The sequence below is a fragment of the Leuciscus leuciscus genome, assembly GCF_965113295.1.
Source record: "Leuciscus leuciscus genome assembly, chromosome: 20".
NCBI classification, from domain to species: Eukaryota; Metazoa; Chordata; class Actinopteri; order Cypriniformes; family Leuciscidae; genus Leuciscus; species Leuciscus leuciscus.
Window position 1 is genome coordinate 20718768 of NC_138744.1, and position 15559 is coordinate 20734326.

The 15559-nt window shown below is 40.0% G+C and overlaps 1 protein-coding gene across 1 annotated transcript in view; it reads right to left on the reverse strand.

The window, feature by feature from the left end:
- Positions 1-214: 214 nt before the first annotated feature.
- LOC309483075 (uncharacterized protein) overlaps positions 215-15559 on the reverse strand; it is a 105201-nt gene continuing 89856 nt past the window's right edge. Inside the window, exons 32-42 of the mRNA XM_082148719.1 lie at positions 10722-10781; positions 9802-9892; positions 7052-9677; positions 6871-6961; positions 4706-4780; positions 4510-4612; positions 3761-3850; positions 3521-3613; positions 3313-3396; positions 2988-3120; positions 215-503 (exon numbers count right to left, since the gene is read on the reverse strand). Coding sequence (XP_082004845.1) covers positions 362-503; positions 2988-3120; positions 3313-3396; positions 3521-3613; positions 3761-3850; positions 4510-4612; positions 4706-4780; positions 6871-6961; positions 7052-9677; positions 9802-9892; positions 10722-10781 — 3588 coding nt within the window. The 3' untranslated portion in view covers positions 215-361. The remainder of the gene's footprint in view (positions 504-2987; positions 3121-3312; positions 3397-3520; positions 3614-3760; positions 3851-4509; positions 4613-4705; positions 4781-6870; positions 6962-7051; positions 9678-9801; positions 9893-10721; positions 10782-15559) is intronic.

The window sequence follows — 15559 nt, forward strand, 5'->3', positions numbered from 1 at the left end:
TTCAAAGAAAGGTTTGTGATGTTGTGATTCACCTCACAGCTGGTTGGCATCGTTTATGCCTTATAACACGTAAACAAAAAAATACTTCTGGAACAAAATGCAGCTGAAAAAGTGGGCGGGAAATAATGCACTATTGTGATTGTTTTGAAGATACGTACATTAAAATGCTTTGTAAGCAGGTTTATTTTAAGACATGATAACAGAAAAGCATATGCATGTCGTACAGGTTTATAGTTATCATAATCTGTAGCATAAAAAGATGAGCTTTGTTTACAAAAGCTGGTTTACAATTTAGGGATGCATGTAGATTCCTCCTCGGCTGTAGTTACATGTGGAATTATTCAATTCCCCAAATTGCAGTTCAGACTACACACCCATCAACTTGGTACTTTTTCACAAAATCATTCTGTTCCGTGCAGTAAATACTATTGACCGCTGCTTGGCATGTTGAGGTTGATAGCTTCTGCTCAACCCATGTCTTTGAATCCAACAGGTACTGCATGCTGAGAGAGAAAGAGTTAATGTCTATTAGCTTTAAGGTCTTCTATATGCTAGTGCATCTGTTTTCAAGGTTTTTGATGCCAATTTTGTCAAAGACCCTGAAATATAATAATCTAAATGCAAGGGATCCTACATTTTTCATGTATAGGCAGCTACTGTATATTTCCAAGTATAAAGTTATTTTCTTAATACGATATTGTATTAAGTTATTTTCTAGTATTAAAGCAGATCTGAATTTGTTACATGTACACTACCGTTCAAAAGTTTGGGGTCAGTAAAAATTTTTAAAATGTTTTTTATGTTCACCATGACTGCATTATATTGCTGTGAGTTTGTGGAAACCGTGATACATATTTTCAGGATTCTTTAACGAATAGTTCAATAGAACAGCATTTATTTGGAATAATTTTTTTTGTAACCTTTGCTGTCACTTCTGATCAATGTAATACATCCTTGCTAAAAGTATTATTATTATTATTATTGTTAAAAAAACAAACAATTACTGACCGCAAACTTTTAAATGGCTAGTGTATAAACCAGGAAAGTATGGAAATAATTTAACTATTTAAATTAATGATATTATTTTTAGTGCTGTCAACCCTGTCAACGCGTTAAGGCATGTGATTGATTTTTGTCCAGTTCAACATGTTAAAATGTTTAAAGGGATAGTTCACCCAAAAATTTTAATTAGCCAATGATTTACTCACCCTCAAGTCATCCTAGGTGTATATGACATTCTTCTTTCTGACGAATACAAACGGAGTTATATAAAAAAATGTCCTGGCTCTTCCAAGCTTGATAATGGCGATGAATGACTGTCTGTCTTTGGAAGTCCATCACAGCGTATCTATTCATGATTAAAGTGCTCCACGCGTCTCCAGGCGTTAATAAAGGCCTTCTGAAGTGAAGCAATGCGTTCATGTAAGAAATATATAAATATTTAAAACTTTATGGACTAAAATAACCAGCTTCCGGCAGAAGGCCATACACAAGTAGACTTGCGCCAAAAGAGTAACACTTGAACTTGACGCACAACGTAATAACGAATGCGGTTGCCCGGCCCTGTTTGTTTGAACCGCGAGAGGCATCATTTGCCATCATTACATTGTGCGTCAAGTTCAAGTGTTACTCTTTTGCCGCAAATTGATGCGTACGGCCGTCTGCCGGAAGATAGCTATTTTAGTTGATAAAGTTTTAAATATGGATATATTTTTATTACATGAAGGCATCGCTTCACTTCACAAGGCCTTTATTAACCCCCGCAGAGCCGTTTCGAGCACTTTAAATCACGAATAGATATGCTTTGATGGACATCCAAAGACAGACAGCCATTCACTCCCATTATCAAGCTTGGAACACCCAGGACATTATTTAATATAACTCTGATTGTATTCATCTGAAAGAAAAATGTCATATATGTCTAGGATGGCTTCAGGGTGAGTAAATCATGGGCTAATTTTCATTTTTGGGTGAACTATCCCTTTAACGCAGCATCCATTTTTTTATCATCCTTTGGCAAGCTTTACGTTATATGATCACACTCTTATTCACGCAAACGCTTTTAAAGAGTGACAATACAAAAGAGAGCGCGCTGTCTGTGAATGTCATGTCTCTTTCTCTTTCGCGCTTGAACGAACAGTAATACACACATGTATGCCAAAATGTCAGTTTTGTCGAGTATCCTCATAAGAGCAGTCTTAAATGAACGTTAAGAGTGAATGAGACACGTGTGTGATCTTAGCGGCAGGTTTTAAAAAGTGACAGCAATCACTAATGCTTTCTGTCAGTAAAGTTAATCAAAGAACAAAGGTAACAGAGGAATTCACTCACTGCTCTTGACAAAAGAACTTTTGTAGCTTTAATAAGGATAAGCCTAATCTATATTTAATTTATAATTTATGCAGTGCAGATTGTTTGAGAACTTTATTCAATCTCTGTATATTTCAGAGGGCACAGGTAAATATGATATTTATTATGGGTTTATGTGAGGATTGTTTGAAGTTCACTTAAATTAAAAGTTGTTATATTTTTTGAAGCCTAATAAATGTAACAAATAAAAGAGATAACTACTGTATACAAACTGTTTACAACACTAATGTTGAATGGCAATAATTAATGTTTTAAAATGGGGGAGACTAGCTGTATTAGTATCAGTGATACTGGCCTTCATTCATAAAAATATGCCATTAAATATAGCGTCTTTGTTGCTTCTATATTAATTTGGAGATAAACTGTGAAATTATTACATTATTAAACATATTAAAAACGTATAAAAATTTGTTTTTAATTGCGATTAATTGATTAATGTGATTAATCTATAATTATTTTTTTAATTGATTGACAGCAATAATTATTTATATACTAAGTTTATTGGAACTTTTCTAAATATCCAGAAAACAGAAAATCATACCGAAATATGTCCCACCCAAACTTCACATTTCAATAAGAAATACATCTTCTAAATGAAAAAATTTAAAATGACTTACTTTTCATTCAAGTCTTTGGTGGGACCATCATTGCCCATGATGAGGTACGTCTCGCCCTCTTTCAGCTCACCTTTGCAGTGCTTTCTCTTGGCAAACACCCGTGTGCTGCCTGGGTTCACATCCAAGTCTCCCACTGAGGTTTAGAGGTTAAAAACTTAATTTAGTTGAGCATTTATAAAATAACAAGCACAGCACAGTGTCCTTTCTTAATTAATTTTTTTAAATGCTCGTGACTCTATATTGCTCATAATTACTGTAATGCATGTGACACTCTAATGAACTTGCTATTATTTTTAGGGAAAATAACAAAAAGATAATTACTTACTGTATTGGAGGACCACCTTTACAGATGTTGAATACAAGATAAAGTTGCTCTCTTCAGTTACTGAATCCACAATGACTTCAAATGCTGTAAGAAAAAGAATATGCATTAGTAAAGGTGCATATGCATATCTGCTTTATTGAAAATATTTGACCCGCAAAAATCTTTTAGGTTTTGTTAATGTTTGCTTGTATAAATTTGGGTCACAAACCATAGTCATTGTTGGAGTTGTAACAAGCATAATCATATCTGTCCTTTTTAGTGATTTTCATCTCAGTGATTTTCTTCTCGGAGAAACAACCCCCTGATGACACAGAGACCATTAGATTTTATGATGGCATACAAATCAAACCAATTCTACAATTAACAATCATTGGAGTAGTGTAGAAATGCTAACTGGTTTTAAAATGGGTGTAATTTATTGAATGGTAAACGAATTACGAGAACCTACTTTCTGCACATTGGCACACATCATCGGAGCACAGGGCATAAACCATGTTGCTCCTCTTGGGGGCGCTGTACAGCACAGAACATCTCCTGTCTGAAAACGATGGGGATTGATATTTACATCAGTGACAAATCAGATCATCAACAATAAAGAAAAGGTAACTATTAACTATTCGTTATCTAGTTTTATCTAGTTATTTTATCTAGTTATCTAGGGGGGTTTATCTATAGTTATCTATATACTTTCGAATATCTAGATTAAAACAAGATTTTGGATATGTACTCCATATTCATGTTAGTTTCAAATGATTTTCAAAACTTTTACACTATTTTAAAGAAAAGGTTTGATGTAATAACTCAAATATTGTGTTGTAAGAATTGAATTGAAAAGGAAATATTCTCTCTCTCTCTCACACACACACACACACACACACACACACACACACACACACACACACACACACACACACACACACACACACACACACACACACACACACTTCAAATGTTTTTTATCATAATGTCCTCAAAAAAACTTTTACATATGAAAAATGTATGTTATCTTTTCAGAATTCATCTCTTTAATAAGATTTTATCTTCATTATTATATCAAGACAGTTATAACACCTTGACATTTTGATATTATGCTCCCTTATTAAATATTTATCAAATTATATTTATTCATTAACAAGATTAAATGTCACAGTCCGGTAAAATACTGTACATTTGAAGTGAAATGGAGGAACCGCTTGCCTGGTTCATAGTAATCATAAAATGTAGCAGGAGCTGGTTGAACTAATCCAATGGGCACACTTTGCTTAGCTCCGAATGCTATACAGGTCCCGTCTTCATCTATCTGAGGGTTGAAGGAAATACAAGTTTGACTTTAAAAAAAAAAATGTATGGGGAGATATGATTAATTATGACTATGTGTTTGTGCTCATGTCACCTCACTGAAGTACAACAGCACTCTTCCACGTGTGAGCTCATAATGAGAAATATATCTGTCCACCAGGTTTTTCAGCTGTTGGAGAGAAAGTTACAGAAAATAAGAGAAAATTTGAATCAACGAAGAAAGCAAAATGCAGAAAGACATTTCATAAGATACAGACAGATAAATATTAAAACAGAGGAAGTCTAGATTACACACTTTATATTATAATAATATACAATTCTAAATAAACAAATAATTAAAGGTATAGTGAAGGATTTTCCTGAATTTTAGAAAAGAACCGCCCTCTCCACTTTTTGAAAAAATGCACATGCGCAACACTCTACCTGCTCCCGAGAGGGAACGCCTATTAATCTGTAATGGAGAAGTAGCTTGTTGCATTTGTGTAATAAATACTATGGTGAACACATTGGAATTATCAAAAATGAACACACAAGGTTTTAGAACATTTCAGCGTGATACCTTTTACCATTTGCTCATAAGGCTACTTTAGTCTTAGTCTTCTTTAGATACCGTGTCTGCGCGGTGCGTGACTTGTGCCAGGGCTAGCATCGCTAATCATAGCTTACATTAAAGGATAATTCCGGTATTTAACACATTGAGTCTATTTTGTAGTTTGTTATGGATGAACTAGAGTGGTGGACACAGAAATTTTGACGATGGGTCCTGTCTCGACTTTTTGACTTTGACCGCTTCAGAGTGGCTGTCTATGGACATGCATGAACATGTCCTTAAAACAACCCTTAACGTTCATTTTCAAAACTGTGCAACTCACCGAGTGGTTAGTGGTGTTCGTTGATGATTAAAAACAAATATATCGGATTCGGCGCAATGTATGATTTCAATCCGTGTTATTTGCTACAGTGGAACAATTTTTTCCAGATACCTCACAACCGCGTATAAACCTCCGCTCGATATTTGAGTCTGAAGCGTTAGCACACTCCCGACCACTTGATGGCGACAACCACTTTGCCGTACAAGGACGCTGTACGGAACTCGGTGTCTAGCGCATAGAGCACAGTTGCCCCTATGAGTTGCTCTGCTCACGCTAGCCTTCTGAGAGACGGAGAACCGAGCGAAAAGACTACAACCAAATGTAAACAGCCCCCTTTTCCGTTTCCGGTAGCGCAGTAATATCAATGAGTCCTCCAACAGAAATCAATGGGATTTTACAAAATGACAAATAAAACACGACAGAAATTGTATTTCGCTACGCTACTTGTTTTTATTCATCAACGAACACCACTAACCACTCGGTGAGTTGCACAGTTTTGAAAATGAACGTTAAGGGTTGTTTTAAGGACATGTTCGTGCATGTCCATAGACAGCAACTCTGAAGCGGTCAGAGGCGATTCTAAAAGAGTCAAAAAGTCGAGACAGGACCCATCGTCAAAATTTCTGTGTCTACCACTCTAGTTCATCCAAAACAAACTACAAAATAGACTCAAGGTGTTAAATACCGGAATTATCCTTTAACTTTTACTAGCAGTGATTTTAAATGGATTTCTCCAAATAGCATGCCAAACTTTACCTGTCGAGTAGAAACTTTGCGACTGAGGCATCAGTGGGAAGCCCAACCTGTGCTTTTAGCGCACGCCAGCATGTGAAATATTCTCCCAAAAACACTCTGGTCTTGTTTCTTTCTTCAGAGGCCTTTCTCTTCTTGTCATACAATTCGTAGAAACTTTTTCTCTTGCGACCCTCAGACATTTTGAAAAAACCCGGTGAGAACGGCGAGCTTCAATGAATAGCTGAAACCGTAGCTCACCACACATATACACCTGAAAGTGCGCATGCACAGAAAGCGAAAACTACCTAGGGACGAGCACGTACGACGGCCTTACGTAAACATATCACCAGAATGACTGACAATTGGGAGGACCAATAGTCTTGATGATCCACCCGGAAAAAGAAAATCCTCCACTATACCTTTAAATATATATTTATACATTTAATAAACAAATAATTATATATATATATATATATCTATTTAAACCTTTAAAGATTTTTATTTATTTATTATAAAATATTTTAAATGAAAACATGCCAACAGGTTAATGAAAATATAATCATTATTTGAATTACTTATTTAAACAATTAATTAAAAATACTTTCAAAATGCCATGTAAGGTCAAAAGTCATTGGATAAGATTAGGGTTGACCTTTTCCAGATCTGTACTGATTGCATCAAAGCCACTAAGTAGAGTAATGTCAGCAATGGCCATTCCAGAGAGTTTCCTCCCCTGTGTGTGCCTGTGAGGGGACAGATGATTCTAATAAACCTTTAAAAAAGCAGATTATGATTAAGACGACTGATGTTTGTCAGAAGTATCTTTTTCTCACCTGACACACACCGTATAGACCACATCATTTTGCATGTTTTGCATGGAGTCTCTTCTTTGTCTCTTCTTTGTCTCAGTCTTCTCAGTGACCGACTTGAGGGGACCTCCCTTCCCATCTGACTTTTTAGAGGGATCTTCTCCCTTCCCATCTGACTTTTTAGAGGGATCTTCTCCCTTCCCATCTGACTTTTTAGATGGATCTTCTCCCTTCCCATCTGACTTTTTAGAGAGATCTTCTCCCTTCCCATCTGACTTTTTAGAGAGATCTTCTCCCTTCCCATCTGACTTTTTAGAGGGATCTTCTCCCTTCTGCTCTTCTGAATTTTTAGAGTGATCTTCTTCCTTTCGCTCTTCAGAATTTTTAGAGTGATCTTTTCCCTTCTGCTCTTCAGAATTTTTAGAGTGCTCTTCTCCCTTTCGCTCTTCAGAATTTTTAGAGTGCTCTTCTCCCTTTCGCTCTGCATAATTTTTAGAGTGCTCTTCTCCTTTTCGCTCTGCAGAATTTTTAGAGTGCTCTTCTCCCTTTCGCTCTGCAGAATTTTTAGAGTGCTCTTCTCCCTTCTGCTCTTCAGAAATTTTAGAGTGCTCTTCTCCTTTTCGCTCTTCTGAATTTTTAGAGTGATCTTCTCCTTTCTGCTCTTCAGAATTTTTAGAGTGATCTTTTCCCTTCTGCTCTTCAGAATTTTTAGAGTGATCTTCTCCCTTTCGCTCTTCAGAATTTTTAGAGTGCTCTTTTCCCTTCTGCTCTTCAGAATTTTTGGAGTGATCTTCTCCCTTTCGCTCTTCAGAATTTTTAGAGTGCTCTTTTCCCTTCTGCTCTTCAGACTTTTTAGAGTGATCTTCTCCCTTCTGCTCTTCTGACTTTTTAGAGTGATCTTCTCCCTTCTGCTCTTCTGACTTTTTAGAGTGCTCTTTTCCCTTCTGCTCTTCTGAATTTTTAGAGTGCTCTTCTCCCTTTCGCTCTTCTGAATTTTTAGAGTGATCTTCTCCCTTCCGCTCTTCAGAATTTTTTGAGTGCTCTTTTCCCTTCTGCTCTTCTGACTTTTTAGAGTGATCTTCTCCCTTCTGCTCTTCAGAATTTTTAGAGTGATCTTTTCCCTTCTGCTCTTCAGAATTTTTAGAGTGATCTTCTCCCTTCTGCTCTTCTGACTTTTTAGAGTGATCTTCTCCCTTCTGCTCTTCTGACTTTTTAGAGTGATCTTTTCCCTTCCGCTCTTCAGAATTTTTTGAGTGCTCTTCTCCCTTCCGCTCTTCAGAATTTTTTGAGTGCTCTTTTCCCTTCTGCTCTTCTGACTTTTTAGAGTGATCTTCTCCCTTCTGCTCTTCAGAATTTTTTGAGTGCTCTTTTCCCTTCTGCTCTTCTGACTTTTTAGAGTGATCTTCTCCCTTCTGCTCTTCAGAATTTTTAGAGTGATCTTTTCCCTTCTGCTCTTCAGAATTTTTAGAGTGATCTTCTCCCTTCCGCTCTTCAGAATTTTTAGAGTGATCTTCTCCCTTCCGCTCTTCAGAATTTTTTGAGTGCTCTTTTCCCTTCTGCTCTTCTGACTTTTTAGAGTGATCTTCTCCCTTCTGCTCTTCAGAATTTTTAGAGTGATCTTCTCCCTTCCGCTCTTCTGAATTTTTTGAGTGATCTTTTCCCTTCTGCTCTTCTGACTTTTTAGAGTGATCTTCTCCCTTCTGCTCTTCAGAATTTTTAGAGTGATCTTTTCCCTTCTGCTCTTCAGAATTTTTAGAGTGATCTTCTCCCTTCTGCTCTTCTGACTTTTTAGAGTGATCTTCTCCCTTCCGCTCTTCAGAATTTTTAGAGTGATCTTCTCCCTTCTGCTCTTCTGAATTTTTTGAGTGATCTTCTCCCTTCTGCTCTTCTGACTTTTTAGAGTGATCTTCTCCCTTCCCATCTGACTTTTTAGATGGATCTTCTCCCTTCCCATCTGACTTTTTAGATGGATCTTCTCCCTTCCCATCTGACTTTTTAGAGAGATCTTCTCCCTTCCCATCTGACTTTTTAGATGGATCTTCTCCCTTCCCATCTGACTTTTTAGATGGATCTTCTCCCTTCCCATCTGACTTTTTAGATGGATCTTCTCCCTTCCCATCTGACTTTTTAGAGGGATCTTCTCCCTTCCCATCTGACTTTTTAGAGTGATCTTCTCCCTTCCCATCTGACTTTTTAGAGGGATCTTCTCCCTTCCCATCTGACTTTTTAGAGGGATCTTCTCCCTTCCCATCTGACTTTTTTGATGGATCTTCTCCCTTCCCATCTGACTTTTTAGATGGATCTACTCCCTTCCCATCTGACTTTTTAGAGGGATCTTCTCCCTTCCCATCTGACTTTTTAGAGTGATCTTCTCCCTTTCGCTCTTCTGACTTTTTAGAGTGATCTTCTCCCTTCTGCTCTTCAGAATTTTTTGAGTGCTCTTTTCCCTTCTGCTCTTCTGACTTTTTAGAGTGATCTTCTCCCTTTCGCTCTTCTGAATTTTTAGAGTGCTCTTTTCCCTTCTGCTCTTCTGACTTTTTAGAGTGATCTTCTCCCTTTCGCTCTTCTGAATTTTTAGAGTGCTCTTTTCCCTTCTGCTCTTCTGACTTTTTAGAGTGCTCTTTGGAATCAGACGTTTCTCGTTCTTTAGCTAAAAATAGATTTTTGTAAGAATAATTGCACAGTTATTGCACAGTCACATAATAAGTGAAAAATTAAATGTTAAATGTAGTTAAATTAAGTCTCAATTTTGCCTTGGATAATTCATAACTCACTTGTGTATTCCACTTTTCCCTCTACAGTCACATGTATTGACAAATCAGCACAGTTGGAGTCTTCTTTAAGAGCATAATAAGTCTTTGCCACCTACAGTAACACAAATCCCCATGAAACATAACACAGCTGTGGTATCCATTTATATATTTGGGGTCAGTAAGACTTTTTTAATGTTTTTGAAAGAAGTCTCTTACGCTCAACCAAGGCTGCATTTATTTGATCAAAATTCAGTAAAACAGTAATATTGTGAAATTTCAAAATTTAAATATATATATTTTTCTATTTGATTTTTTTTTTTTTTTTTTTTACAATTTAATTTATTCCTGTGATGGCAAAGCTAAATTTTAACAGCCATTACTCCAGTCTTCAGTGTCAGATGATCCTCCAGAAAGCATTCTAAAATGCAGATTTGGTGCTCAGGAAACATTTCTTATTATGGTAACACTTTAGTTTAGGGTCCAATTCTGAGTGTTAACCTTTTGCTCATTAGCATGCATATTACTAGGATATTGGCTGTTTATTAGTCCTTATAAAGTATGAACATATTCTACATCCTTTAATCCTACCCAGTACCTAAACTTAACAACTACCTTGCTTACTATTAATAAGCAATAATTAGTAGTTTACTGAGGCAAAAGTCATAGTTAATAGTTAGTTAATAGTGAGAATTGGACCCTAATCTAAAGTGTGACCCTTATTATTATCAAAGTTGAAAAAAGTTGTGCTGCTCAATAATATTTTTGTGGTTATCGTGATAATCATTCTGTGATGAATAGAAAGTTTTTATTTAAAGAAAAAAACATTTTGTAACATTATAAATGCCTTTACTGTCGCTTTTGATCAATTTAATGCATCCTTGCTGAGTTTTTTCCCCCTTAAAACTCTCTCCATTTATGGAAATATTATTTAAATCGCTTACTTTCAGTTTAAACTTTCCTTCTCCAGAAAGGTGTACATCTATTCCCCTTCCGGCTAGTCTCTGGGAAGACAAAAGCGATAAGCAGAAAGATAAAGTACAAAAAAATTAATCAGATATCTACAGTTAAGTCATGACGGTCACAGGCATGTTCAGTTTGTTTTGGTTATCACTCATCACATGTGTTCCTTTGTTCTAGTTTCCCACCACTCATCAGTCACCATGGACACTAACACTTATCATCACAGCTCTTCATCCTAGTTAATCATCTAGTTAATCATCTCTGTGAAGCCAGAGCTTTCCCTACCCGATGTTTTTTTTTCCTCGTTCTAAAAAAGAATTACGTAAACACGGCGTTGTCTCAAGAAATATCTGCGTACACACGAAACTAGAATAAGCTAATATTAAACTATAGCTTAACAGATTGACACCATTGCAGAGTCTTACATGCAGCAGAGTTTTTAGAGTCCCTCAAAAAATTTAAATATATATCAAAATCTTTCTTAAAAATGAAAAAAGGAGTTTTCTTTGAAAATGTACACTTGTGAATATAAAATTTGGCAAGAAAAAGTAGCAAGTTAAGAATAAAAATATATATATATAAGGGTCTAATTTAAGAGACTCACCAAAAAACAAAAATTTTGGGGCTTATAAGTTTAAAGATACAACATTTTAAAAGTCAACCCAGAAGATTTTGCAATATATACATTCCCAAAATAAATGAATAATTGTCTCATCGACCTGATGACAAAAGGAGCACAAGGGGGAAATACTATTATTAAATTTAGCAAATTTATAATTAACTGGGTAGCAATTGTGAATAATTTTAATAGAGACTTCAACTCTTTTATGAGATAAAAAGAGCCAGAAATCTTCCCGTATATCATCAAATTTGTTATTCCAAAAGCTTACTGTCACGGTTCATGAATTCACTGACTCCTTCTCGTGTTTGTGTTGTGTGTGTGTGGGTGGGCGTGGTCGCTGATCAGCCGCTGATTGTCATCAGCGCCAGCTGATTCTGATCAGCGATCCTTATATAAGCTCATTGTTTCCGTCTTGTGTTTGTCAGATCGTTGTGGGATTATCTCCTGTGTAGTTGGTCTTCGTTGGTGTCCTGGTTCCCGGTGTGGTGTTTCCCTCGAGTTCGTTCTGCCTGTCGTCGTCTGAGGATCCTGTTTCGTCTCTTCACTTTGTGGACTCGTTTGGGTGTTCCGTCAGCTTTGTTCAAGGATTCTGCTCACCAGTTCACACCACGGGATCCGGGTTGCCCATCTGCCATCCTGCGCTACCAGGGACCATCAACTGTGTGCTTCAGATCTCTGACTACGTGTCATTCAATAAACCTTTTTCTTGCACTTGCATCTTCTGTCCTTATTTCACGTGACAGAACGATCTGACCCGATGGATGCAGCAAGAGACTCTGACCTGGCTGAATTCCTGTCCAGGAGTGCTACGAGGATGGACCAGCAGGAGGAGAACTTGAACCTGACTGGACGCGCGGTTCAAGCCTTGGTAGCGCAGGTATCCGAGCTCACCCAGCGTATTCAAGATCTTACGCCTCCCACTGCGCCGCCCACACCGCCAACACCGCCCCCTCCGCCGCAGATAAACCATCCACCGGAGCCTAGACTACCTGCACCTGAGAGGTACAATGGTGAACCACAACTGTGTAGAGCATTTCTAACCAAGTGTTCTCTGTTTTTTGATCTGCAACCGTAGACTTTTGCTTCAGAGGAAGCCAAGGTGGCTCTAGTTCTCACTCTTCTGTCTGGACGTGCATCCCAGTGGGGGACGGCGGTGTGGGAAAATAAGGATCCATGCTGTTCCTCGTTCCAGTCACTCGCGGCCGAGATGAGGAGGGTATTTGATCGAGCGGTGGCCGGAAGAGAAGCTGCACGTCAACTAGCTGATCTTCGCCAAGGAGCCCTATCGGTTACCGATTACTCGATCGAGTTCCGTACTCTCGCCGCGGAGTGTAACTGGAACGAGGAGGCGCAGTGGGACAGATTCCTGCATGGGCTGGCTGACCGTATCCAGGGAGAAATTTACGCCCTGGATCTTCCTAAGGATCTTAACGGACTTATCGAGTTGGCCCTGCGGGTGGACGCTCGACTGCAGAGAGTGGATCAACATTTCAGCAGGACCCTGGTTCCAGAGACCTTTCCAGCACCTCGAGCCAGTGGCAGCGATACGGTCAGCCCCACCTTCGATCACGAGCCCATGCAGGTGGGTAGAGCTCGGCTCTCCCGGGAGGAGAGAGAACGACGGAGATCCCGGGGCTTGTGCCTTTACTGCGGTGGTACTGGTCATTTCATCAACACCTGCCCCGTAAAAGATCGAGCTCGGCAGTAAGCAGGAGGCTACTGTCGGGCGGGATCTCCACCAACAAGACCTCCTCCACTCTCCTCCCGGTGAGACTGCAATGGGCAACCCGGCATTACAACGGTCATGCACTTCTGGACTCTGGGGCCGAGGGAAATTTCATGGACTTGTCACTAGCACGTAAGCTGCAGATTCCCATCATACCCCTCACCAACCCGATTTCTGTTAATGCACTCAACGGACAAGAACTACCTGACATTTCATTCACCACGGATGCTTTGACACTCATCACCTCAGGCAACCACACAGAGACACTGTCATTCCTACTCCTGGACTCTCCTCTTGCTCCGGTGGTCCTCGGTCATCCCTGGCTCACCGAGCACAATCCCAGGGTTGACTGGGGCCACAATTCTGTGTCTGCGTGGAGCACTAAGTGTTATGCGTCTTGTTTAATGTCTGCTTGTTCTTCGGTGTCTAGTTCTGTTTTGCAGGAGGAGTCGGTGAATTTGTCTAACGTGCCCGCGGAGTACCTCGACCTGAAGGAAGTGTTCAGTAAGTCTCGGGCTGCTTCTCTTCCTCCGCATCGTCCCTATGACTGTGCTATAGATCTTATACCAGGTACGTCTCCGCCTAAGGGCAAGTTATACTCTCTTTCTGTTCCAGAGAGGGAGGCCATGGAGAAATACATTTCTGATTCTTTAGCCTCTGAATTCATTCGCCCTTCCTCTTCTCCGGCGGGGGCGGGGTTCTTCTTTGTTGGAAAGAAGGATGGATCTCTGCGACCGTGTATTGATTACCGAGGGTTGAACGACATCACGGTAAAGAATACTTATCCTTTGCCGTTGATGTCTTCAGCCTTCGAGCGGTTGCAGGGAGCCTCTGTCTTCACAAAGTTGGACTTACGCAATGCATATCATTTGGTTCGCATCAGGAAGGGGGATGAATGGAAAACTGCTTTTAACACCCCCAGGGGCCATTTTGAATATTTGGTCATGCCCTTCGGGCTGTCCAACTCCCCAGCAGTTTTCCAGGCACTCGTCAATGACGTGCTGAGAGATATGGTTGACCAGTTCATATATGTTTACCTGGATGACATATTGATTTTTTCATATTCTCTCCAGGAACACGTTCAGCACGTCAGACGAGTGCTTCAGAGGTTGCTAGAGAATGGGCTTTTTGTCAAGGCGGAGAAATGCGCTTTTCATGCACAGTCTGTTCCTTTCTTAGGCTACATCATCTCATCTGAGGGAATACGCATGGACCCTGACAAGGTTAAGGCTGTGATGGATTGGCCAAGTCCAGATTCCCGTAAGGCCCTACAGAGGTTTCTGGGGTTTGCCAATTTCTATCGGCGTTTTATTCGCAATTTCAGCCAACTAGCCGCACCTCTGACTGCCTTGACCTCCCCCAGAACGACGTTCAGGTGGTCCGATACAGCCGAGGCTGTATTCGCTAACCTCAAGAGCCGCTTCAGTTCTGCTCCCATCCTGATTGCCCCTGATCCTTCACGTCAGTTCGTGGTGGAGGTCGACGCGTCAGAGGTGGGGGTAGGTGCAGTTCTATCCCAACGTTCTTCCTCAGATGACAAGATGCACCCTTGCGCGTTTTTGTCCCATCGTTTATCTCCTGCCGAGCGTAACTATGACATTGGTAACAGAGAGTTGTTGGCAGTCAAGTTAGCACTGGAGGAGTGGCGCCATTGGTTAGAGGGGTCGGGGGTACCTTTTATCGTTTGGACCGATCATAAGAACCTGGAATATATTAGATCTGCCAAAAGACTCAACTCCAGGCAGGCTCGATGGGCACTTTTTTTCGGACGTTTTGACTTTGTTCTATCGTACCGCCCGGGTTCCAAAAACATCAAACCCGACTCTTTATCTCGTATTTTTGATCCATCCGAACGCCCGGTGACTCCCGAGTGTATTTTACCTGAGAAAGTAGTTATCTCCACACTCACATGGGAGGTCGAATCGAAGGTCAAGACGGCCTTAGAAGGGGTAATGCCTCCGCCCGGTTGCCCACCGAGTCGTTTATTTGTGCCAGAGGGGGTTCGGTCCGACGTTATTCGATGGGGTCACTGTTCCAGTGTAGCATGTCATCCAGGTGTTAATCGCACCAGCTTTTTGGTCAAGCAACGATTCTGGTGGCCGTTAATGGCTCGTGACATTCGGAGTTTTGTTTTGGCTTGCTCGGTTTGTGCCACTGGTAAGACTTCCAATCGACCCCCAGAGGGACTACTCCAACCGCTGTCTGTCCCTTCGAGACCCTGGTCCCATATTGCGCTAGATTTTATAACCGCCCTCCCACCCTCCCAGGGTAAGACGGTCGTTTTGACCGTAGTGGACCGGTTCTCGAAGGCGGCTCATTTCATCCCCTTGCCCAAATTACCTTCAGCCAAGGAGACAGCGGTGGCTGTCATAGATCACGTCTTTCGGTTACATGGCCTCCCGACGGATGTGGTTTCTGACAGAGGGTCCCAATTTGTGTCCAAATTTTGGCAGGAATTTTGTAGATTACTG